The sequence below is a fragment of the Canis lupus genome, chromosome 18 (genome assembly GCF_011100685.1).
Source record: "Canis lupus familiaris isolate Mischka breed German Shepherd chromosome 18, alternate assembly UU_Cfam_GSD_1.0, whole genome shotgun sequence".
NCBI lineage: Eukaryota > Metazoa > Chordata > Mammalia > Carnivora > Canidae > Canis > Canis lupus.
Window position 1 is genome coordinate 41,886,325 of NC_049239.1, and position 26,895 is coordinate 41,913,219.

A 26,895-nucleotide genomic window follows, 5' to 3' on the forward strand; every position below is an offset into this window, starting at 1 on the left:
AACATAGCTTAATGTATAAACTTGTCAAATCACTAAGCTATACACCTGAAACTAATACAGGTGTCAACTATACTTAAATAATTAATTGGTTAGTTGTATGGTGCCATCTGGTGACTTAACTTATGGTGAGCATTGTCTGATAAAAAGAATTATTGATTTACTGTGTTGAACACCAAAAACGAATCTAACATTGTACATCCACTCTTCTTCAACAAAAAAGAAGTCTCGGAAGGAAAAAATAAAATGCATGCAAGATGATTCAAAATTCAAGAAATGAATGTGATGAAATTTTAAAGTTTGAATAAGAATACCTGTCAGTTTCTCTGTGTTCCATTGCTCATGGGACACACTGCCATAATGATGTACGTTTATGATATTTTGCTAAAATTTTTCATTTACATGTTCCCACTAGATTCTTCAGTTGTTTGATAGCAAGGCTCCTGATCATTCATGTCTGGATAATGTTCAATGGCTGTACATAACATGCATTCACATAGTGTACAGTACGTTCACATGGAACACATTCAGGGTATGTTTAGTAAAATAAACAAATGAATAAATACCTGCCTGCCTACTCAGCATGTCCAAAAAATGAACACCTGCCCTCTCCCACAAACATATTCTTTTTTTTCAGATTTTATTTATTTATTCATGAGAGACACAGAGAGAGAGACAGAGACACAGACAAAGAGAGAAGCAGGCTCCATGCAGGGAGCCTGATGTGGGACTCAATCCCGGGATTCCAGGACACGCCCTGGGCCGAAGACAGTCACTCAACCACTGAGCCACTTAGGCGTCCCAAAACACATTCTTCTGACAGCCTTCTATCTCAGTTGATGTGACCATTCAGAAAGGAATGGGAGCCTAAAACTCTGGGAGTCATCCTTCTTTCCTCTTTTCTCACATCTCACACCAATCAGTTAAGACTCATTCTGTCTTTACTTCGTAATGTAATGAGAATCAGCTTCTACCATGTCCACAGCTCTCTCCCTGCTCTGAGCCACAACCACTCCTCCCTTGCTGACTAGCTGGTTTCCCTAATGCTCCTCTACCGCATTCTGCATCCCAGTCTGCTCTCCTTGGGACAGCTGGAGCTCTCTCCAAGCCCTTTTATGGGTGCCCTTCATCGGAGTAAAATCCAGGACCTCTGCCACGATGCACAAGACTCTACAAGGTCCCATCCGCACTGCCACTCTGACCTCATCACCTCCCGCTCTCCCTTTGTTCCCTCCTTTCAAGCACACTGGCCTCCATAACATTCATTGAACACATCAGGCATGCTGTCACCTTGGGATCTTTGCTCTGGTGGTTTCTTCTATCCAGAACATTCTTCCCCTAGATATTTAGTGGCTAACCCCTCATGCCCTGAAGTCTTTGTGCAAATCACACTTTCTCAAAATGGATATTTGATCACCTTATTTAAAACAGCAACATCCCAGCACTCCCAAACTCCTTTACCCTGTTCTACTTTTTCTTCTTTCCATAGCACATATTGCTATCAATCATATCATATAATTAATTTATTTATTATATTACTATTTCATTGTCTGCATCCTCTACTAGAACATGAGTTACATGAGGCTGGGCTTACTGTCTCTTTGGTTCTCTAATATACCCCAAGTGTTTAGAAGATGCCTCGTACATAGCCAGTACTAAATTAATATTTTTTCATTAAATGAATGAATAAATGACAGCTATAGAAGTCAAATATAAGGACAACAACCTAGACATATGTAGGACTTTACAATTGCACATAATCTTATTTCTTTTTTTTTTTTAGGTTTTGTCCTTTCTTTTATTTATTTTTTTAATTTATTTTTTATTGGTGTTCAATTTACTAACATACAGAATAACCCCCAGTGCCCGTCACCCATTCACTCCCACCCCCCGCCCTCCTCCCCTTCTACCACCCCTAGTTCGTTTCCCAGAATTAGCAGTCTTTACGTTCTGTCTCCCTTTCTGATATTTCCCACACATTTCTTCCCCCTTCCCTTATATTCCCTTTCACTATTATTTATATTCCCCAAATGAATGAGAACATATAATGTTTGTCCATAATCTTATTTCATTGAGGGATCCCTGGGTGGCGCAGCGGTTTAGCGCCTGCCTTTGGACCAGGGCGCGATCCTGGAGACCCAGGATCGAATCCCATGTCAGGCTCCCGGCATGGAGCCTGCTTCTCCCTCTGCCTATGTCTCTGCCTTCTCTCTCTCTCTCTCTCTCTGTGTGACTATCATAAATTAAAAAAAAATAATAAAGCTTTAGAAAAAAAATCTTATTTCATTGAACTAATATTTACTGAACTAGTATGTGCCAGACACAGATTTATCTCCTTGCATATATTATCTAAATCAACACAACTACCTTTGAAAATGCATTTTATTTATTCCTTCAACTGACATCGGCAGGATCTAAAACTCACAGTCATTTCTCTCAAGGTCACACATTGTCATAACCAACACCCATAACCCCCTCTTTCAGCCATAGCTAAAATACTGTCTGAAGAAAGCATTTCGTTATCTAGAAACTGGAAGGTTCCATGAAATGTCTACCCTAGCTGGGGTAGACCAGAGGCAGACCTGGAAAAGTAATGAAAGCATGCTGAGAAAATAAATACATGAATAAATAAGTGAATGCATATGCAAATGACATTGGGCAAGGTACCTGGTCTCTCAGATCATTCCCTCATATGTCAGATGCAGATCATATTACATATCACCTAAGGTAACTGTTGAGAGACAATGTGAAATAGGAAGTGCCTGGCACTTAGTAGATGCTCACTACGTATCAAGCATTCCTACATCTCAATGGCTGCTGGTCAGACTCTGGTGGCAGACTGCTTTACAAGCAAAGTGCCATAGGATTTGTTTCCAAGTTTCTTCCCCATTTCCATTTATTTCAAAACATTTTTTATTAAATATCAAGTACAAAGAATCATAAACCTAGGGCTACCTAATGGGCAAGGTGGTCAGGCACAGACTGTTAAAGCCAACCCCTCCAAGGTTAAAGGGCAAACAACATGCTTGGGTGATCCATGGCAAGATTCATCCCCCCTTCCCTTCCATGCAAGTGAGTCTATTCTGAAATAGAAAGCGATTTCTACCCAGAGAAAATCATCACCATCTGTGTTTCGCTTGCATAATTTGTATCATAAAATCATAAAATCATACATGGCTTATACTATTTAATCCTCAAAACATTCTACCGTATTTACTATTCTTAGCCCCATTTTACAAATAAGGAAAGTGAGGCTCAGAAAGATAAAGTAATTTGCCTGAAGTTATACTCATTACAGATACTTTGGAAAGTAGAAAAATACAATGAACTCATTAATATTACAATGAATTTTTTATTGTTTCAACTATGCAAATATTTTCTACAAATTTGAATGAAAAGTACACATAATTCTATATTTGGCATTTTTTCCCTTAACACGTTATTAAAGCATCTCCCCAGAATGATACTCTTCAAAGGATCTTTGTATGGTGCATTATTTAAAAACCACAATTTATTTGACCATTTCTCTAGTTATAAGCTTTGGTGTTACTCCCTATTTGTACTATACTAAATGACCTTTGTTTATAAAACTCTAGACAACTTTCCTTAAAATTTAGGGTCCAGATAGAAACCTCATGTAGCATAAAGACAAAGTCACTTGCTCCTCAGATGGTCACTAACTCCAGACCCCATCTACTCTTGTGCAACCTAAACATCTTCAAACACCTGCATCCTCTCCTCCACGGATTCATTTCTGTTCTTCTCTTCTCATGCTTGCAGAATTCCTCATGCCATTCTTAAACCATCAATACACCCTTGCACCTCAAAGTTGGTAAAGATGTGAATCAGGCCCACAGAGGACTCCCCCCTCCTGCTTTCATGTCCCTGTCACCATGGCAGAGCTGCTGCAGGCCAGACCCACTCCATGAGCTTCACACATTGTCCCAGTTCACACTCAGCACAACCCTTTAAGATAGCTATTATAATACACTCACTTTAGAGATGAGGAGGAGCGAGCTCAAAAAATTAGTGTTTAGTGACTTGAGAGGTCACCAACAAGTGCCCACGGGAATGACTGTGCAGCCTGGGAGACTGCAGATCTTCTTGGCAGAGAGTGCTCCCTCCTGCAGTGCTCTCTTCCCACCCCCTCCCGCTATGCTTGTGCGCTGTACTCTCCTTCCTTCCCTAGCCTCCTACTACTGACAAACTTCAGAGACTCACAGTGGACCTACCATTGCCCAAAGGAAGTAGCGTACCACATGGAAAACGCACTGGTCTGGAAGCCAAGAGGCCTCAATTTCAGTCCCAACTTTGTCCCTCGTGCCTGAGTGACCTCAAACAACTCCCTCCCTCTACTTGGTGTTCTAGTTCCCCACCTATACATAAAGCAGCTGGATTAAGTGCTCTGATTCTAAGATGGAAAAATAGAAATACACTAAAATTAATTTTACAAACAATAATAATCAATATTTGATTAGCTAAAAATCTAGTGGTACCTGAGTGGCTCAGTTGGTGGGTATCTGACTCTTGATTTCGGCTCAGGTCATGATCTTGGGGTCATGATCAAGTCCTGCCTCAGGTGCCCCACTCAGCATGGAGCCTGCTTGAGATTTTCTCATTCCCTCTGCCCCTGTCCATCCCCCTGCTCATGTTTGCTCATGCTTTCTCCCTCCCTCTCTCAAAATTGATAAATGAAATCCTAAAACAACCACTAGAAAGCATGTAAGTAGCTTTCTATCATCACTAATTCCTGCTTTGCCTGGGTATGGGTGGGGGTTAAAGGTCCACTTACATGTTTGCCATACCTTACACTGAATGGGATCCCTCACTAGTTTTCTGATTCATCGTCTGTCTTGAAAGAGGAAGGGATTTTGTAACACAGTCTAGAAACATTCCTACTTTAAAACATTAAAATATAAGTAAGTCTTTGAAAAGTCCTTGAAGCTTCAGGTAGCAGAGGATTCGTTTACAGGGAAGAACACCCTGCCCCCCGGGCCTGGGCTTTGGGAAACGGGTGGCAAGTTGCACCTCAGTGAATACACCTTGGAATTGCTCTAATTTCCAAAAAGTTAAGTGGCATTAGGGACCACATACCTGGAGAGCCTTGTGAAAGGCTGGAGGAGCCGGCCAGCTTTGTGAACTCTGACCCCTCCACTCTCCTATGCCGTGAGCAGCCCCCTGCCATGGTCGGGGCATTTGTATGGCAAGCCTCTAAGGAAGATTTGTGTGTGTCACTCTCTGAGCTTGAACTTCCACAAGGAGAGGGAATAATAAGCATATCAGTAAACACATGTTTACATCTATTAAATAGGGCTGAATGCCAGGCCCTATACAAGCACTTTAAAGGCAACATCTCAGGGCACCTGCTGGCTCAGTTACTTAAGTATCTGCCTTCAACTCAGATCATGATCTTGGGGTTGAGATCAAGCCCCATGTTGGACTCCCACTCAGCAAGGAGCTGGCATCTCCATCTCCCTCTCCTTCTCCCTGTCCCTCTCCATCTCCCACCTCCTCTCCCTCTGCATCTGTGTGTTGACTCACTCTCTCTCAATAAATAAATAAATAAATAAATAAATAAATAAATAAATAAATAAATAAATAAGGAATCCTCCCACATAATCAACACAACCTCACTCTGAGAAACCACTGTGATTGTTCCTATTTTTACAAATGAGGAAAATGAGGATTAGAGTGAATGTGTGACTTGACCATGTTCTTGCACTAGTAAGAGTCAGAGCCAGCTGTGCAATTCAGGGTACCTGGCTTCAAAGCTACCTTCTTAGTCACCATCCAATGCTCCTAACTAGGGAAGTGGGAGCATCTGATCACCCAGAGAAAACATGTCTTCGGCAGCTAAATAGTGAACAAGAAAATGGCTGATGGAGAAGGATTCCAGAAATACCACAAGAATCTGAAAAGAAAAAAAAGATTAACTCATACTTCATGCATTTAAAGGAACCTGAGGAATACTCAGACACTATGCAGCAGGACTGTTAACTGGACATTGAGAACAAAACAGAGAGAGCAAAGCCAATGAGGACATCTTTCTTCTATCAGGATCCTTGGTCAGTTCAGGTTTACTCCAGTCAGAGACTCCCCAAAACACCAAGACTCCATGAGAACTGACCTTAGTGAGCACCTCCCTCCTCACTGGAGAACTAGAAATCAAGAAATCTGGCCAGAGATGTGAAAGGCTGCAGTAACATTTAAACACAAAAGTTTAAGAGAAGCTCATGTGGAATCACCTCAGCCAAAGCCATTGCCAGACTGGAGTTCCTCTTCTTTGGAGTCATAGCACATTCATGGTGAGAAAGAGTACTTTGAGGCCTGCTAATGAGACCCCAGGGGCATTACATCCCAATTAGAGGAATGGGCCATGGATACAGCCATCTCCCTTGTCACATTAACTTAGTGGTGCAGTCAAACTTTACACACCAAGGGAGTCACTATTTTTATCCTGACTTTGGATTTCTATGCTGAATCATTCCAAATTCATTCATTCAACAGTAGTTTTTAAGCAGTTACGATACATAGTACATGGTTTCATGCCATCTCTTTGGAAAAGTATAAAAAATAATATATATAATATATAAATATAAATAGCTGGTATTAAATAGGAACTGATCTACTTTTACTGTTGTTTTTTTAAGTATCAGAGACAAGTTTGAACTAAACTAGCCCTTTGACCCTTGACTTATCTTAACATAGTGTTTTGAAAGGTATTTCCACCCTGTGAGGAAAGTAAGACAGACAAAGGGCAATATAATAGGGAATATAATGCATGCTTAGATGCATGAACTAAGAAGTCAAGCTGCAGGCACCTGGGCGGCTCAGTGTTTGAGCATCTGCCTCAGCTCAGGTCATGATCCCGGTGTTCCAGGATCAAGTCCCATATCAGGCTCCCTAGTGAGAGCCTGCATCTCCCTCTGCCTCTGTCTCTGCCTCTCTCTCTCTCTCTCTCTCTCTGTGTGTGTGTGTGTGTGTATTTGTGTGTGTGTCTCTCAAGAATAAATAAATAAAATCTTTAAAAAAAAAAAAAAAGAGTCAAGTTGCCTTGTCCAGAGGTTGATTGCCAACTGGAGGATATATAACCTTTAACAAGTAACTTAAAGTGACTTAACATCTCTGGCATGCCATTCTCTCATCTGCAGTGTTTTCTTTCTTAGGCCTAAAGAAATCAGTATATAATTCCACGATAATAGTTAGAGATGCTAACACAGCCACCACTATCACCTTCCAGCAAGTGGGAGCAAGATTTGATTTTTAAAAACAGTAAAAACAGATGTGAACATTATATGAACCACCTTAACCTAATATCTATAGGGCACAACAGTCTGAAACTAAGTATGTACTCTTTCAAGCATACATGGTACATTCACCAAGATAGGCCTTATGTCCAGTCATAAAACAAGTTTCAATAAGTGTAAAAAGAATGACATCATTCACAAATGGAATTAAACTACAAAACAAAAACAAGAAGACACCAAGGAAAGAAAACAACTATTTGGAAAACAAACTTTCCATTTGTTAATAATCCACTGATCATGGGCAGCCCAGGGGGCTCAATGGTTTAGCGCCGCCTTCAGCCCAGGGCGTGATTCTGGACCTCCGGGATCGAGTCCCACGTCAGGCTCCCTGCATGGAGCCTGCTTCTCCCTCTGCCTGTGCCTCTGCGTCTCTCTCTCTCTGTGTCTCTCATGAATGAATATATAAAATCCTTAAAAAAAAAAGAAACTTTATAAAGTGTTACATTAAAAATGAAGAAAGGTATATAATCTGTGAAGAAAGTCTATACCTAGAGAGATAAAAGAAATAAGAGAAAATTTATATATAATCAAATTAGTAGGAAAGAAAAATAACATACTAATCACATAGAAATCAAACTCAGAAGAAATTTTTTATACAAGGCAGGCGATGATTCTGTACATACCAAGAAAAATATGAAAAGAAATCCTGAAAAAGACTGTTGAATTAAGAACAACAAAAAAAAAATTCTTGGCTGCATATCTTTCTCATTTAGTACCCTGAATATATCCTGCTAGACCTTTCTGGCCTGCCAGTTCTCTGTAGAGAGGTCTGCTGTTAATCTAATATTGCTCCCCATATAAGTTAGGGATCACTTGTCTCTTGCTGCTTTAAGGATTTTCTCTTTATATTTGGAATTTGCAAGTTTCACTATTAAATGTCAAGGTGTTGAATGGTTTTTATTGATTTGGGGGGGAGGGGAGCTCTATATCTCCTGGATCTGAATACCTATTTCCCTCCCCAAATTAGGGAAGTTCTCAGCTATGATTTGTTCATATATGCTTTCTGGTCCTTTGTCCATCTTGCCGCTCTCTGGAACCCCAATTATACATAGATTTTTTCCTTCTGAGGCTATCATCATTTATTACCCTTAAACTTTCCTCACGGTCTTTTAATTGAAAGATGAATGGATAAAGAAGATGTGGTCTATATATACAATGGAATATTACTCAGCCATTAGAAATGATGAATAACCACCATTTGCTTCAATGTGGATAGAACTGGAGGGTATTATGCTGAGTGAAGTAAGTCAATCAGAGAAGGATAAACATATATGGTTTCATTCATTCAGAGAATATAAAAAATAGTGAAAGGGATTAAAAGGAAAAGGAGAGAAAATGAGTGGGAAACATCAGAGAGGGTGAAAGAACATGACAGACTCCTAACTCTAGGAAACGAACAAGAGGTAGTGGAAGGGGAAGTGAGCAGGGGGATGGGGTGAGTGGGTGATAGGCACTGAGGGGGGCACTTGACAGGATGAGCACTGGGTGTTATGCTATATGTTGGCAAATCGAACTCCGATAAATATATATATATATATATATATATATATATATATATACAAAAAAAAACAGAGAAAGCACAAATTTTTAATTTGTGGAAGGAAAATATTAGCACTACATGTATGTTGGCAAATTGAACACCAATAAAAAATAATTTAAAAAAAATAATAATAATTTTATTATTAAAAAAAAGAAAATATTAGCACTACAGATTCTTCAGAAAATAAAAGCTAATGAGAGAATATTATGAATAACTTTAAGTTTTAATACTAATATCATTTGATGACCTAAGGTCATCAAATTCTACAACTTAGATTAAAAGTATAAATTACTAAAAAAAAAAATTACCACTTACATAACTCACCCAAAATGAGGCAGAAAATTTGAATAGCCTGTTAAATAAATTGAATTCATGGTTTATAAACACACACACCAGAATAATTCTAAACCAAGACGAATTGGTTGGCTTCATCACTTAAAGGAGAAATAATACCAAATTTATACAAATGTTTTAAAAACAAAAGAGAAAATTTCTCAAGTTTTTTATGAGACCAGCATAACTCTACCAACAAACCTGACAAAAATTTTTAAATAAAGAATATCACAGACAAACATCATTCATGAACATAGATGCAAAAAATCCTAAATAAAACATTTAAATCAAATGCAGGAATATATATAAGGGACTATCCATTATTATTATATATAGATCACAGCCAAATGGATCAGGAAAGCAAGGTTGTGCTAACATTCAAAAATCAGAGAGGGAATAGGGCACCTGGGTGGTCCACACAGTTAAGCATCTGAGTCTTGATTACAGCTCAGGTCATGCCCTGCATTGGACTCTGTGTTGGGCGTGGAGCCTGCTTAAGCTTCTATCCTCTCCCTCTGCACCTCTGCTCACTTACGTGCTCTCTCTCTCTCTCTCCCCTCACCCCCCACTGAACGGGGAAGCTGATGTGGGGCTCCATCCCAGGAATCTGGGTTCACACCCTGAGCCAAAGACAGATGCTTAACTGCCTGACCCACCCAGGCACTCCTATGCTACATAGTTTTTTAAAACACTTCTTATTTATGTTGAAGTGATTCCAGAAGAAAATACCTGACAATAAAGAGATTATCAGCCTGCTGATTTGGAATTCAGAAACTTATATGCATTTATGTTCTGGTGATCTCTAAAGAGAAGCAGAGGGATGCACACAAAGAACAAAAAGGCTTAGAAATCAGGCAGACCTGGGTTTGAACTCAGGTTGTGTGACTTTGATCAAAATCGAGACCTCCCTAAGATTCAGCTTCTTCTTCTATTCAACTGGAGACTCATACCCACGTTAACATAAATAAAAGTGTTTTAAAAAACTATGTAGCATAGGAGTGCCTGGGTGGGTCAGGCAGTTAAGCCTCTGTCTTTAGCTCAGGGTGTGAACCCAGAATCCTGGGATGGAGCCCCACATCAGCTTCCCTGTTCAGTGATGGGGGGTGGGGAGAGCACACAAGTGAGCAAGAAAGGCAGAGGGAGAAGATAAACAAGACCAGACTCCCTTGTTTATTATAAATACTATTCTCAGAAATGATATCAAGACTGATTGTCTTCAGTGATATGACATTGCTATCTCAATTAGATAATTGAGATGTAAAGAGAGATGTCACAACCACTTTTACACCTGAAGCACTAATGACTTCCAGAAATTCAATTGACCACATGTTTATTGAGCTTTACTATATGTCACTGAAAGCAAGATACAAAGGTAAGTACAATCCAGGCCACATTCTCAAAAGAGTGACAGTCGGGGATGACGGGGGAATAAGCACTGATATATACATAGCAAAAGCTTTAAAGGACCTTGAGTGCTGTGGGAATTCAAAACACAGGAAAAGGACATATCTGAATAGGATCATTATGGAAGCTTCCTAAACGTAGCAGCATTTCAGATGGGCATTGGAAGGTAGGTAAGATGTTAACAGGTAGAGATAGGAAACCTATTTTACATGGAAGTCACAAGTCAATGTTCAAGACACAGTGAGGTCTACAAAAGTGTCTCCAAAAACACATAAGAACATTAAGAGAGGGCCATGCCTTGAGGGTATTGCATGTGAAGCAGGAGTTCATAGTTGATACAGAAAGCAATGAGGAGTCACTGAAGATTTTTGAGGGTAAAAGAAAGACAAAATAAGAGAATTACTTCCAAGTGATTAATCAACTGCAATGTGAGAGGCGCAGGTGGACAGAGCCTTGCGCCGACCTTCTGAGGTCTGTGTCCTCAGGGAGTACAGGATGACCACGTAGGAAGCAAGCAGCCCCACGAAGCTGACCACTGAAATGGAGCCACCATTGGCGATGATCAGCACACCAATGAGGAAGGTGTCTGAGCAGGCCAGCTTCAATACAGGATGGACATCACAGAAGTAGTGGTCAAGGACCTTGAGGCCACAGAAGGGCAGCTGGAAAATGAGGAATGTCTGCCCAACAGAATGCAGCAAGCCCCCACTCCATGCTGCACCCACCAAGAGGCCACACACACGCCGGTTCATGATGACGGTGTAGTGCAGGGGCTTGCAGATGGCCACATAGCGGTCATAGGCCATCACTGTCAGGAGAAAGATCTCAGTACCACCAAAGAAATGGAGGAAAAATATCTGTGTGATGCAGCCCTTGAGGGAAATGGTTTGCCTTTCAATAAAAGAGTCAAGGATGAGCTTGGGGGCTGTGACAGAGCAGTAACAAATCTCCACAAAGGACAGGAAGCTGAGGAAGAAATACATGGGGGAGGTGAGCCCTTTGCTGGCCATCACCATCACCAAAATAAGGCCGTTACCCAGCACAATGGTCATGTACATGAGGAGAAACAGCACAGAAACGGTCTTCTGCACCTCCCTGTTGGGGGGAAACCCCAAGAGAATGATTTCAGTCACATTGCTTGGAGTCGCCATGTTCTAAAGCACAGGAGCTGGTGGACTGGAATCAAGAAAATCAAAGAATCTTCCTTCAAATTAGACACATCCTTCTCCTTGAAACAAGTGGACAAAATAATAATCATCATATGTCTGGTTTCATTCCTCAAATAGGATTGAGTTTGTAATAATGTAATAAGTGCTTTCTCTAATGCAGGCACCTGCAATAGCTAATGAAACCTCATAACTAAATGACAGGATACTTTCAACATAAGAACATTGAGCCTCAGAGATCCTGTCATTACATTTTGGAAACACACACCTCAGTTGTTTAAACATGAGCTGCGTGGCCTGGGCAAGTGTCAACCTCTCTGAGCCTGTTTCCTTATCTACAAAATCAGCATAAGACTATTCTCTCACAGTTGGGCCCTTCCCTGACCTCCCACAGTCTCTTCCATGTCCCAACTGACCCACCCTCCATTGGCCAATATTTCACTCTCAGATGTTTATGCACAGAGCAGGAATCATAGATGGGCATGATTCACCCCAGTGGCAAAGATGGCTCTATTACTAGGCAAATAATCCCTGTGAAATTAGATTTGAAGGTACATGCTGTGTGTTTCTATCATTGCTTCTGATTTCAAGTATCAGAAAGTTCCTCACAGATGATTGGTAAGGACATCCTTAGATTTCAGTATATCAAAAAAAAAAAAAATAGCAGTGCTTTTCTTTCCAAAGTTATTGAAGGTGACAGAGCAAGATGCATATACAGTGTAACCAACAAATTTTGCTCTTAAATGCTAAAGTTTTTAAGTCTTTGCAATGGATGAAAAGGAAATTAACAATTTCAAAATTCTGAGTAGACATGGAAAATATGGGGTATCTGGGTGGTTCAGCAGTTGAGCGTCTGCCTCTGGCTCAGGTCGCGATATCGGGGTCCTGGGATCAAGTCCCACATCAGGCTCCCCACAGGGAGCCTGCTTCTCCCTTTGCCTGTATCTCTGCCTCTCTCTGTGTATCTCTTATGAATGAATCTAATCGTTAAAAAAAAAAAAAAAAGGAAATGGAAAACATTTGAGAGGTAATTTCACAAAGAGATCATCAGAGTGGTAAACCACCAACAGTGCAGTGACATGTCACCTTGGGGACATTAATTCTGACTCTTTAACTGGCAGGTCCAAGGATGAGACTCAAAAGGTAAGTATGTGTTCCTCTCAAACAGCAAGTAATTGCACACTTCCAGGTTTTGTGGTGAAGAAAACCTAAACAGGGATGCACTTAGAGAAGTCTAAACACAGTGGCCCAAATAAACAACCTCTGTGTACATTTTTCAAATCTTCACAACAAACTGCCCTACCTTATGATTTCTCACTACACCTTTCCTGACGTGGAACTCCTCATTCTGTGGATTCTGACAAATAATACTGCTCTGACCCGCCTTTTCCAGCATCCTCTTCTTGCACTTTTCCTCCAGTGATGTCTCTCACCAGAGGAGTCGCGCAGTGATGTTCTCCTGCCAGTTCCCTCACAGCGCCATCACAAGCTGCTAGAATTGGAAAGAAGCTCATGAATTCCCCCTCCCACAGAAGGGGGAATCTGAGCCCAGAACCACATGGCTGGTCGGACAGAGGCTGGACTAGACCAGGCTCCAGGGCTTCAGGCCCAACACCTGCTTCACTCTTCTCTCCTCCACCGGCTCCTCCCCTGCTGCCCACGCACAGCTGGCTTCCAGAACAGGAGTGGGTGTCACAGAGACAGGAGATTCTTGTTTGTAGCACAGGAAAAGCAGAGCTGAAGAGCAAAATATCAAAATATTTGCCAGCAAGAAAATGAACAATAATGTGGGCTGGCTCAGTTCTCCACTATCCTAATGTTATAGGTGTAATTTCCATGCAGATAGCCTGAGCCTCTCCCAGGTCAGGGGAGGGTGTTTCTGGAGTGGGCCAAACTGGGCTGCCAGGGCAAGAAGCCTGTGCATGCCAGACATGCCTTGGTGACTTGAGACCTTGGCTCCAGCACTTTGCCATCAAGGGTTGTATTGTTCTCTAGCAGTTTCACGTGCCCCTGTCACATCTCTCCAACATGTTCTAACATTTGTTAAGTGTAAGCTTTGCAGGGTTTTGAAGTGTCACTTTTGACCTATGTTGCACCTTTTTCAGAGCTGGGAACTGAGATGTTAATATGACTTTTTTATTTGATCCCTGAATCTTTCATCCTTTACTGTATCTATTTCAAAACCGAGGTATCACTGCACATGTCTTGTAAACAGCACAGAGACTAAAGGGGAAGGGGAGCAGGTATCTAGCACCAAAAAAGTAAACTCATCTTTTTGAAAATACTTCCAAAGCATGCCTCATATAGATGAAGTAAATAACCTACATTATTGCCTTGATTCTTAACTTTATTTTCTGAATATTTTGTAGACAGAAATGTGAATTCCTGAACCTGAGGACACTTGGACACCCAGGTGCAAAGAGCCAATAGATCACCCTATTAACTCAACATAAAAAGATTTTCTTCAAGACACATTTTATGAAAACATCAAACCAAAGGTAAAGAGAGAATCCTAAAAGAAGCCAGAGGGAGGGGGGAAAAAAGATTGTAACCTACAAAGGAATATCCATTAGTCTATCAGCAGATTTCTCTCAGAAGAAACCTTACAGACCAGGAGAGTGTGACAGGACACATTTAAAGCTTTGAAATTAAAATCAAATAAGCAAAATGTCTTCTATCTTGCAAAGTTGTTCTTCACAAATAAAAGGAAAAATACTTTCCTAAACAAAAGTTGAAGGAGTTCATTATTACTAAACCTGCCTTGCAAGAAACGTTCAAAGGAACCATCAAGCTGAAAGGAACAGATGCAAATTCATGACACAAAAACATACCAAATTGCACAACATACTAACAAGTGCAAATATACAATCAGATTTAGAAAACTCTAATTCTATAGTAGGTTGATGTGAAAACCACTTAACTGTATTATAACAGTTGAAGGAAAAAGTATTAATATAACAATATGTAATTTGCTAATGGAAAACAATATAAAAAGAAGTAAACTGTGACATCAAAAATCGAGAGTGGAAAAAAAATCGAGAGTGGAGTAATGGGTGGATATCTTCTGTACAATCAAAGTTAAGTTGCTCTCAACTTAAAATGGATTCTTTTAACTATAAGGCATTTCATGTTAGCCTCATGGTGACAACAAAGCAAAAATCCAGTCACAAAAGCACATCACCACAGAAAATTACCATTTAACAAAGGTAGGCAGAAAGAGAAGGAAAAAGAAACAATAGAAATACAAAACAGCCAGAAAGCAATTAATAAGATAGACATTAGTCTTACATATCAAGAATTTATTCTACATGTTAATGGGCTCAATCCATTCAAAAACAATAAGGTGAATGATTTGAATAAGGCAAACTATGTGCCTACAGGAAATACACTTCAGACTTAAGGGTAATATGGGTTCAAAGTAAATCAATAGGAAAGAAATTCCATGCACATGGAGAACAAAAGAAAGCAGGGGTAACGATACTTCTATCAAACACAATAGATTTTTTCTTTTTTTTTTCTTTTTTTCTTTTTTTTTTCCTTTTTTCCTTTTTTTCTTTTTTTTATTGAAGTTCAATTTGCCCACATATAGCATAACACCCAGTGCTCATCCCACTAAGTGCCCCCTTTAGTGTCCATCATCCAGCCACCCCAACCCCCCCACCCACTTCCCCTTCCACTACCCCTTGTTCATTTCCCAGAGTTAGGTGTCTCTCATGTTTTGTCACCCTCACTGATATTTTCACTCATTTTCTCTCCTTTCCCTTTATTCCCTTTCACTATTTTCTATATTCCCCAAATGAATGAGACCATATAATGTTTGTCCTTCTCCGATTGACTTACTTCACTCAGCATAATACCCTCCAGTTCCATCCACGTTGAAGCAAATGGTGGGTATTTGTCATTTCTAATGGCTGAGGAATATTCCATTGTATACATAGACCACATATTCTTTATCCATTCATCTTTCGATGGACACCGAGGCTCCTTCCACAGTTTGGCTATAGACACAATAGATTTTAAGCCAAAAATGGTAACAAAGGACAAAAATGTTAACTTTATAATGACAGAGAAATCAATTCATCAAGAAAATATGACAAATAGAATTATTTACATTTCACGTCCAAGCGACATGGCCATTCTAGCAATGCCCTACTGTCATAAAATAAACTCCTAGTATAGGATTTCACACATGAGAATTAGATCAGTGGTAGGGATGCCAGATGAAGTACAAATGCATTCCTGAGACTCCCACAAGATCACATTGGTAAGAGAAGACAAAGCAAAACATGAACTTCTATCTCCAAATGCCAAAGACGTTCCACACATCACAGCATGCTAACACCAAGAGGTAAAATGCATGAACTCCAGGTTGCACAGAAGATGATAGGGTGGGAATTCTAGTCTAGAGGATCCCTCCTGAAGTCTGTGCACCATGCACTACAGACGGCAGGAGAAAAGAAAAGAAATGCAGCTCAATTTTAAATTCTCCAAAATAAAGCAAATGAAAGAGTTATGATTGATAACATGGAGTACAAGGGGTCATCACAAAAACTATGAATAAGTTAACTTTGGTTGTATTCTTTGCATTCTATGTATTCAAAAACGGGATGCATATTTGCTATTGTTCTTAATAATTTTCTTCATGCTTTCATTTTTATTCCACTACTGAGTTCACTTTCTTCCGCCACAGCTTCCTAATGGCACTTTTGACCTCTGCATTTCTGAGTGTGTAGATGATGGGGTTCAGCATGGGAGTGACGACTGTGTAGAACACGGCCACCAGTTTGTCCTCAGTGAAGGTGGAAGAGGGTCGCATATAGAGAAAGATGGCAGGTCCAAAGAACAAAAGGACCACCGTGATGTGAGAGGCACAGGTGGAGAGGGCTTTGCGCCTCCCCTCTGCAGAATGGTTCCTCAAGTTGAACAAGATGACAATATAGGAGGATACCAAGATAAGAAAGGAGAAAACAGAGATTAACCCACTGTTGGCCAACACAATAACCCCCTCCACAGAAGTGTCAGTGCAGGCAAGCTTGAATAAGGGATGGAGGTCACAGAAGTAGTGGTCAATCACATTGGGACCACAGAAGGGCAGCTGAACAGCAACAAGGATCTGGACCATAGAGTGAATTATGCCCCCAAGCCAGGAACCAGCCACCAGAAGGCGACACACAGACCGGCTCATGATGGTTGTGTAGTGAAGGGGTTTGCAGATGGCCACATAGCAGTCATAGGCCATTACCGTAAGCAGGAAGATCTCAGTGACTCCAAAGAAGTGGAAGAAGAATATCTGAGCTACACAGCCCTCCAGGGAAATGGTTTTAATCTTGGCAAGTAAGTCTGTGATGAATTTAGGGACAACAGTAGAGGAGTACGTGATCTCCACCAGGGACAGGTAGCTGAGGAAGAAATACATGGGGGAATGCAGACTCTTACTGACATTGACTGTCAGGACAATGAGGCCATTGCCAACTACTGTTGCCAGGTACACGAGAATAAACACCACAAAACACACTCTCTGAACCTCTGGATCCTGGAAAAGACCAATGATAATCAACTGAGTCACGTTACTTATATTCGCCATGGGATCCAATTGGGTATTCTGGACACGAGGTCATGAGAGACCTGCAATAAAACAAATATTATTTTAACCAATTCATCTCATTTATAACATGTTAGGCTGTTTAACCCACATTACGATACACTAATCGCCAATTCATTCATTTAGCCCATATGTACTCATTCAACATTAAATAATAGCAATCTAACAACAGTTTGTATATTAGAAAATTAAGGCTCAGGGAGATGGTTATTTACCCAGGATCATGTAGAAAGTGGTGAATTCTGGGCCTCAAAAGCAGGCTTTCCAGTTCACTACAAGATATTCTCAATGTGGGGGCCATTCAAGTTTGTTACCTTTATTAACTCCATTGTATTTGTTATTTTCATTGCATTTATTATCTTCATTATACTTTGAGAGCTCCCTTCTATTGGGAAATCCTCATGAGACACTTCTACTCCTAAATTCCTTGTTTCTTTCATCACTGCCTCAGGAAAAATCTTCCCACTAATAATTTTTCCCTTTCCAAAAGATCCTGAATATGGTTTTCTTCACTCAATTATACAAGTCTTCAACTTACTCAGGTCAGATTCTTTCACCAGCCTGCAGTTTCAGTAAGTATGTCTGTATAACAAGTGCTCAAATCCTCTGGAGAGAATTCGACTTACTGGTTTCTCTCAATTTCACTATTACTTTCCCGTCTCTTACCTCACTAAGCAAACTACTGAGAGATCCTGAACCCAGAGAGGTGGTTCTCCAAGCACACTATTATGGAACAATTACTAAATTCCTCTAATATACATATAAATACACTAGACTATACAGAATAAATACAAATCTGATACACACCTCAAGCTAACAATGTCATGTGATTCAAAACAATAGTCCCTAGATTGAGGTGCCATGGTAGGAATTTTTCCCACCACATATGGCCCATAAAAAATCATGGGTGAAAAAGCATGAACACCTTGATTCTCTGCTCTAAATATTATTCCCATTGTTTTTCCCTTTCACTCTGATTTCATACCAAAATTTTCAAGAAATATACTCATGAAGAATAAAAACACACCTGAACGAGAAGGACTAGAATCAACAGAGAAAACAAAAGTCCGTGATACAGATACAAAAGTAGTGTGTGTCAGAATTCTTCAGACATGCATACATGCTGAAATTTAAACATAAATAAGTGTACAGAAATACCACTGACTTCTGGGCATTGATTTTGTATCCTGCCACACTGCCAAATTGCTGTATGAGTTCTAGCAATCTTGGGGTGGAGTCTTTTGGGTTTTCTATGTACAGTATCATGTCATCTGCGAAGAGGGAGAGTTTGGCTTCTTCTTTGCCAATTTGAATGCCTTTTATTTCTTTTTGTTGCCTGATTGCTGAGGCCAGGACTTCTTGTACTATGTTGAATAGCAGTGGTGAGAGTGGACATCTCTGTCTTGCTCCTGATCTTAGGAGAAAGGCTCCCAGTGTTTTCCCATTGAGAATGATATCTGCTGTGGGCTTTTCATCGATAGCTTTTAAGATCCTGAGGAATGTTCCCTCTATCCCTACACTCTGAAGAGTTTTGATCAGGAATGGATGCTGTATTTTGTCAAATGCTTTCTCTGCATCTATTGAGAGGGGGGCACTTGATGGGATGAGCACTGGATGTTATGCTATATGTTGGCAAATTGAACTCCAATTTTAAAAAAATAAAATAAAATAAAAAACTGAATAAGGTCATTGGAACCTTAAAAATAATAGAGAAATTAGCATTCTAGAGACAGACATAACCCAACATGAAAACAGTCTTCTGTAAGAAATGTACCTGTATCCCAATAGAAAATGGGCAAAGGATATAAACAGGTGATTCACAAAAGGGTAAGTAAAAAAATGGATATATATATATATATATATATATATATATATATATATATATATATAAAGATTTTAAGACTCACTAATAATCAAATGCTCATAAATCTCTCCAAGCTGCCCAGGCTGTAGCTCTGATATCACATTGTATCCCAGCCACCCCTTATGCCCACACCAGTTATCATCACTCCCCATAAATTTCTCATTAAACCATCCTCCCCTCCTCGCCATGTGCCCTTTCTCTCCATTATTCCCGCCACCCCTTCTCACATGCTGTCAGCAGATGCCCAAACTACCAATGCCTCTCTGTCTCCAGATGCTCCCTCCCATCCATTCCACACCCTGCAGCCAGAAAACTGTCTTTCCTCAGATGCCCCCCCCCCCCCCCCCCGGGTAGGAATAGTCAGGGAAAGCCTGAACTCCTCAGACACACTTCTAAGGACTTCCACAGACTGACCCATCTCAGCAATCACCTCCTTACCCACTAAGTTTTGACTCACCTCTGTTCATGTCCTCTCCCCATCCCACAGCTTACCCTGCTCATTCCAACCATGGAGACTCCCTTTGCCAGAAACACTACCTACCGTCCTTATCCTTCCAACACTACCTACCTTCTGACCCAGTTCCAGTCTTGTGTGTTTAGTGAAGCTTGCCTTTAATACTCTAACCCATCTGAATCACCTCTTCCCTGAGCTTTGGAAAATACCTTGGTGATTATCTTTCAGTGTAAATCTGGTCCTGTTACATCTCTAAAATCTATCAATCTATCAATATCTAAAAATCTATCAATATCTCCCTTTTGCCTACAGCCTAAATTATAATACTCTTAGCATGGATTTTAGATCCTGCTTAAACTGGCCATTGCCTATTTTTGCACCCGTGTTATTCCCAAATGACTGTTATTCAGCTATTTCCTACTCTGAGGTGTCCTTTCTCACTTCTTTGTATTTAGTATTCCTTCTTCCTAATTACACAAAGAAACTCACTACAACAGGAATTGTGCTCCTTTGTGTTCCTATGATACATTATCATACTACATAATTTTATAGAAATTAACAGATTGTTTAACAACTGTACCTTCTGGGACTGTATCTTCTACTAGTAAATATACCATCATAATAATCAAAATTATAGGTTTAACATTCTTAAATCTTTATTATTAACTGCATGCTTTGTGAATCATGATAGCTAGCATCGCAATAGTACTTGTGCCATATATTTAGATGTGGTCTATATACATAAATAGACTTAATTCTTACAACAAACCTGTGATGTGGGTATTATTATTATTACCTCTTTTTACACATATGAGGAAACAGAATCAAGAATAAGTAAATTACCTAGCCAGAAGTTACACAGGAGTGAATCTGGGATTCCAAGCAACCTAACCATAGATCCCGTGCTCTATAACCACTGCCATGTACAATTTCTAAAAACATAACACCCAGGAGTTAAAATTAAATATGTCTTTTCATTAGAGGTCTGAGTATATTCTTTTGCCTACACAAACATATGCCCTTTTTCTGAGCACGAGCTTGTTTATTTATTATCCATATTTATTTTATAATTATCCACTATTTATTATCCATTCCTGAAATTAAGGAAAATATTATAGGACCAATCTGAGAGATCACTCAGAGGCAAGAAAGAAATCATGTCTGGTCAAGTTTTTCCAGGGTTTATCCTGAGGAGATGGAATACCTGATAGTCTGTCTTTCTGAAAATGACCTTTTCCTATCAGTTGTTTCTGTCTTTCCTGCATTTATTCCTCTCTCTGTTACCTACCACTAGCCATTCCCATCCCTCCCACAGAGCTGATAAGAAATACCTCCTCCCTCCCCACAATTCTGCCTCACTGAGAGACATGGAAAGAAAATGTGATGAACATGGAAAAGCCTCAATCAGCACATGAGCATGCAGATTCTACATCAGGTGACCTGCTGGACTCTGGACCAGAGCAGAATGATAGAATGCAGACAACAGCCAGAGGTAAATGAAAGAGAGACTTGATGTGCCAATGTGACCTGACCTCAGATGACCTAGTGAAACCTCCATCCCAATCACACACTCCCACTTCATCATTCCCAAATGGTACCTCACAGAATTCCTAAAATTGTAAAGGACTTTATAACTACCAAATTTTATGATATATATAAAAAAATATATATATATATATATATAACAGTAAAAAACAATGAGTAAATTTGATTCATAGTCTCATCCCTTACCCACAGCCCCCCAATTTTTTCCAACCCAACCACCTCATTTACAAATGAAAACTTGAGGCTTAAAGAGAGGAACTGACTTGTCCAATATCCTGTATCCAACTTTGTACCTTCTTTCCATCCATATCACCTACCTGTAGATCAGCAAATCTGGTATGGTTTTATTCTGCCTTGGAAAAGGAATTGGATCAGATAGATCTCAAACATGCTCCAGTGCCTCCAATTCAGCATGAAAGTAGTCACTCTGTTGAAATAGATCATTTTCAAGGTGATGATCTAGTTGGGGAAACTAGGATAGGTTGAAGCATTTAATTCCTCTCTGGGAATCCTAGTCCCTGGACAAGGAAGGTGCTTTTGTTCTTATTCCCCACCCAGCTGATTTTTCACTGAAGTTCGCCCAATGAGCAAAGTTGAGGTCACACTCAACTCTAAGCCCCTCAGAGTAGTGCTGAAAATATTCAGAGACCTTTCACTCTACTTCTACTCAGAGATGAGGTAACAGAGATGAGAGATATTCATTGTTCCCCAAAACCACCCACTAGGTATTTGCCAGGCTACAAACTCAGAAATCAGTGCTCTTTTAACAACACTAATCTACCATCTGAAGGTGTTGGGTGGCTACTGCTACTGTGACTCAAGAATCAGATCTTGTCCCCAATAAGAAAACACCATGTTCCTGGCAATTTTTAGAAAACAAATAGATGGCATCTAAGACAAATCACAAAAGAGGAAAGTTCAGAGGATCGGCATCTGGGTTAATATGTCAACATATCTAAGAAATAAACAAAAAGCCACAGAAATCAGCAAATTCAGAGAATTTAAGATACTGGTTTTTATGTAGAAATTTTACCCACATACTGAGAGTCCAAAGGTTCTGATTAGATGCTTAGATCCTTGAATTATTTAAAATAAATTAAGCCACACACTATAATCAAGGGAACAACTTCCCCATGGAATGTATTTTCTCTTGGGTGAAACATTGCCAAAGAAACTATGATTAGGAAAGGTTTAAAATCTACTTCAATTAGTTTGGTGAGATTTCTGTAAAGTCCTGACACCCAATAATGAGATAGTAAGAGAATTAAGTGGAAGAAAGACATAAAGGGAACTTTTTTCCAGACTGAACTACTAAGAATGGAATGGAGAAGCAAGGACTACTAAGAAAGCAAGCACTAGACAGGGGCCAGAACAGCTGGGCACTAGTTCTGGTCATAACTGATTACTTTCCTAACATGAGCACATCATTCACCTCTTCGCTTATCGCTCTCCTCTGACTCTGCTTCTATGTAAAATGACAAAGCTGGATTGTCCCCATCATACCTTCTGATTCTAACATTCATGGATACATGTATAAGTCACTTAGATCCTAGAGCCTCACCCTCTATCAATGTCTGACATATAGTATATGCTCAGCAAGTCTTGTTGATTTAATCCATAATACCCAAAGCAATCTCCAGACTCAATGTAATCTCTATCATAATTCCAATAGCATTTTGCACAGAAATATTAAAAAGTCCTAAAATGTGTATGGAAATAAACAAAACCCTCTGTGGACAACAGTTAGAACAAATAAATGAATTCAGTAAAGTTGCAAGATACAAAATCAATATACAAAACTAGATTATGGGGGCAGCCAAGGTGGCTCAGCAGTTTAGTGCTGCCTTCAGCCTGGGCCTGATGACCCCGGATCGAGTCCCACAGTCAGGCTCCCTGCATGGAGCCTGGTTCTCCCTCTGCCTGTGTCTCTGCCTCTTTCTCTTTCTCTCTCTCTCTCTCTCTCTCTCTCTCTCTCATGAATGAATAAAATCATTAAAAAAAAAACTAGACTGTGCATCTAAACACTAACGGAACTATCTGGAAGAGAAATTAAGAAAAAATCCCTTTATGATTACATCTAAAAGAATACAATACTCAGGAATAATTTTAACCAAGTTGGTGGAAATCTGTGCACCAAAAACTATAAGTCATTTACGAAAAACATTGGAGACACACATAAATGGTAAGATATCCCATTCTCATAGATAGAAACAACAAATATTATTAAAATATCCATACTACTAAAAGTAATCTACACATTCAATGCAATTCTCATCATAATTCCAATGACATTTTGCACAGAAATATAGAAATCTGTCCTAAAATTTGTAGGAAAAGAAATAAAACCTCTATAGCCAAAACAATCTTCAGAAGAACAAAGCTGGAAGCATCATTTTTATTTCAAACTTGATTACAAACACATAGATCAATGGAACAGAATACAGAACCCAGGAAAAACTCATGCATGCATGGTATTTAAGTTATGACAAGTCACCAACAATATACAATGGGAAGAGGATAGTCTCAATAAAGTCGTGTTTGGAAATCTGGACAACCACATTCCTCTACACACAAAACAAATGGAACCTGGGCTCTTCTTCTTATACACATATATCGACTCAAATGGATTAAAGACTTAAACATGAGACTTGAAACCATAAAAATCCTAAAATAAAACTTAGGAGAATGCTCCTTGACATTCTTTACAATGTCGTTTGGATTTCTCTCTCTCTCTCTCTCTCTCTCTCTCTCTCTCTCTCTCACGCGCGCACGCATGCAAAAATAAACAAGTGAGACTACATCAAACTAAAATCTTATGCGCAGTAAAAGAAACCAACAAAATGAAAAAGAAACCTGCAGAATGAGAGAAAACATTTAAAAATCGTATATCCGATAAAGCGTTAATATCCAAATTATATAAAGAACTATATGTAAATAAAGCTGGAAAAAATAAAGATGTTATTTACAATAGCAGCAAAACCATAAGGTTCCTAAGAATACATTTAATCCAAGGAACTAGATGCAGATTTATCAACTCAATTTAAAACATTAAAGTAGGGACACCTGAGTGACTCAGCGGTTGAGTGTCTGCCTTTGGCTCTGGACGTGATCCCCAGGGTCCGGTATTGGGTCCCACATCAGGCTCCAAGAAGCCTGCTTCTCCCTCTGCCTGTGTCTCTGCCTCTCTCTCTCCTGGTGTCTCTCATGAATAAATAAAATCTTAAAAAAATTGAAATAGACCAAAATAAAGAAGGATATGGCAAAGAATGTCAAGGTCTGTCCATATCCTTGTCCATATTTCTTGATATCCCTTTCTTTTTAACCCTATAACCTACATGTACTTTCACTGCCAACAGTTCCCCATATTGTCCTTGGGATGGAGTTGATTTTCTGTATTATATTAGACAAAACTGTCTGGGAATTTATGCTCTAATTCAACCCCAGAGAAACCTCAACTAATGTCTAAATAGTATGGCAATATCAAAACTCCACTCATTTTCATCTAATTAAACTCCAGGCATAATTTACACTCTAGAGTTCTCCTGCAAAATCAGTCTAAAGTGACCCTCTGTCAGAATTCACCTAAAACTGATTCCTTGTTTATATTTTTCACCCTATCCTGCTTCCTCTACTCCCTTTACAGTTTCCCTGGGAACAACTGTTTAATAAATCATTCATTACTCACAGAACACTATTCTTTTAGTTTTTCAGAGGACTTTGTTTATATTAACAAATAACTGAAATACAGGTATCCCATACCTGTGAGTGTAAGTTCTTCCCAAAGCTATATAGACATACAACACAATTCCAAACAAAACCCCAATAAGTTTTTTGTGGAATTTGACAATTTAGATTTAAAATTGTCTAGAAGATAAATGGACTCAAAATAGACAAGATATTCTAAAAAAAAAAAAAAGACATTAGAGAAACTTGCCCTATTAGGCATCAAGAAATAAACCAGAGTAATGGAGAGTGTAGAGTTGGCCCAGAAACAGATTCATGCAAATATAGAAATTTGATATATGTCAGAAGATGACATATATGTAGGTAAATAGAGAAAAGGATTATTCAATAAATGATAATGGAATATCTGGTTTTCCACATGGAAAAAATAATTGTTCCTTTCCTCCACAATGCCCCGAAATCAATTGTAAGTAAAACAAGAAATCAAATGAAAAGGTACAACTTTAAATCTTTGGAATAAAATATCAGTTAATATCATCCTGACCCTGACTTAAGAAATGATTTCTTAAGGCACAAACAACACTAACAATAATGGAAATTTACAATTATGATACAAACGCCTGGGAATGTTTCACTATCTAATTGGATTGGGTATCTGATACATGGACGTCCACTAAATAATTATGTAGATAACATATACATTATATATCATGTATCCTTTTGTATCAAATATTTTTAAAAGTTGGTAAGAAAAACTAACTTTCATGCAAGATACCACTTCAGGGCAGGGGTGGGGATGCATCTAACCTCTAGCCCAATTTCTTTTTCTGCCTTCACTGTGGACACTTTCCACCTCCAAGAAGGAGTTCACAGTCCCTTTCCCACAACCACAACAAGCAGAGGAAATTCCATACCAGAGTGTGAATGACAGTTGAGAAAATGAAAGCTTTTAACTAGGATTGAAAGAAAACCTAAGAGTGAGTGGCTGAGTGTCCAGCAAATGAGCGTTATCTATTTATAACTTCCAGAAAATCTGTAGTAGGAACATGAAAGTGGGATTTCACTGAAGGAAGAGGAGTACTGGGAAATAATTAGATCTTCTTAATTTGATGTTTTTTCTCTTGAAATAATTGTCTCAAGGCCATAAATCTATGGAAAAATATATGAATTTCTTTTACAAAACGTACCAAAATTGATCCTAGGGAAACAAATGGTAAAATGAAGGGGGGAAAAAAGTTGACCCACATTTAGCATAGAGATTAATAACCTAATAGATTCACAGGACATCTGAAATGGAGGTCCTTAGGGATTCAAGCCAATCTCTTTATTTGTGTGCCTCAGGAAACGGAAGCCCATGAACACGCAGGGAGACAGACATAACCCCATACCTACAACCTAGTTTCTTGGCTCTCCATCTAGCACAGTTTCCACTGTGTCACACACTGTATGGCACACCCACAACTAAAACATAGTTGGATTTCTACAACCTGCAGTCCATGAACTGTTCTCTCCAACCTCAACTTCCTCCTCTTTCCCCACCTCAGCATGACCAGTAAACTTCTGCCATAAGACACAAGCACCCCATCCCACACCCTAAAATGGTTCCAAGAGCTGGACAAACTCCTATAAACAGGACTTAAGGATGATAACAAGATTACTAAATAATCCCTTTCCATTCAAATCTGTGCTCAGAATCTTATGTAAGTGCTTGAATGTTCACAAAAAAGAGAGGAGAATTTCAAGACGCCAAGGGAATAATACTAGTGCACATAAGCACTTACTATCTATACTTTGAAATTGTACCTGGTATGTGAATCTTCTCCAGTAATTACAGACCCATGTTTATACATGTCCTATATATGCCCTTATACACCTGTCTTCACCTACATGAACATATATATATGGGTACGTGTCCACACACATTAAACAAACATCAATTTTAAAATGTTCTGTGAAGGCAGCAGTAGAAAGGCACTTAACTAGCGATTAGAAGTCCTTG

General features: G+C 39.4%; 1 protein-coding gene and 1 pseudogene across 1 annotated transcript; both read right to left on the reverse strand.

Moving 5' to 3' along the window:
* On the reverse strand, positions 10,995–11,732 carry OR4X15P (olfactory receptor family 4 subfamily X member 15, pseudogene; annotated as a pseudogene).
* Positions 16,402–17,331, reverse strand: OR4B1 (olfactory receptor family 4 subfamily B member 1). Its single transcript, NM_001388642.1, is given in 1 exon segment — positions 16,402–17,331. A coding segment is annotated over 1 exon segment (930 nt).
* Positions 17,332–26,895: the final 9,564 nt, after the last annotated feature.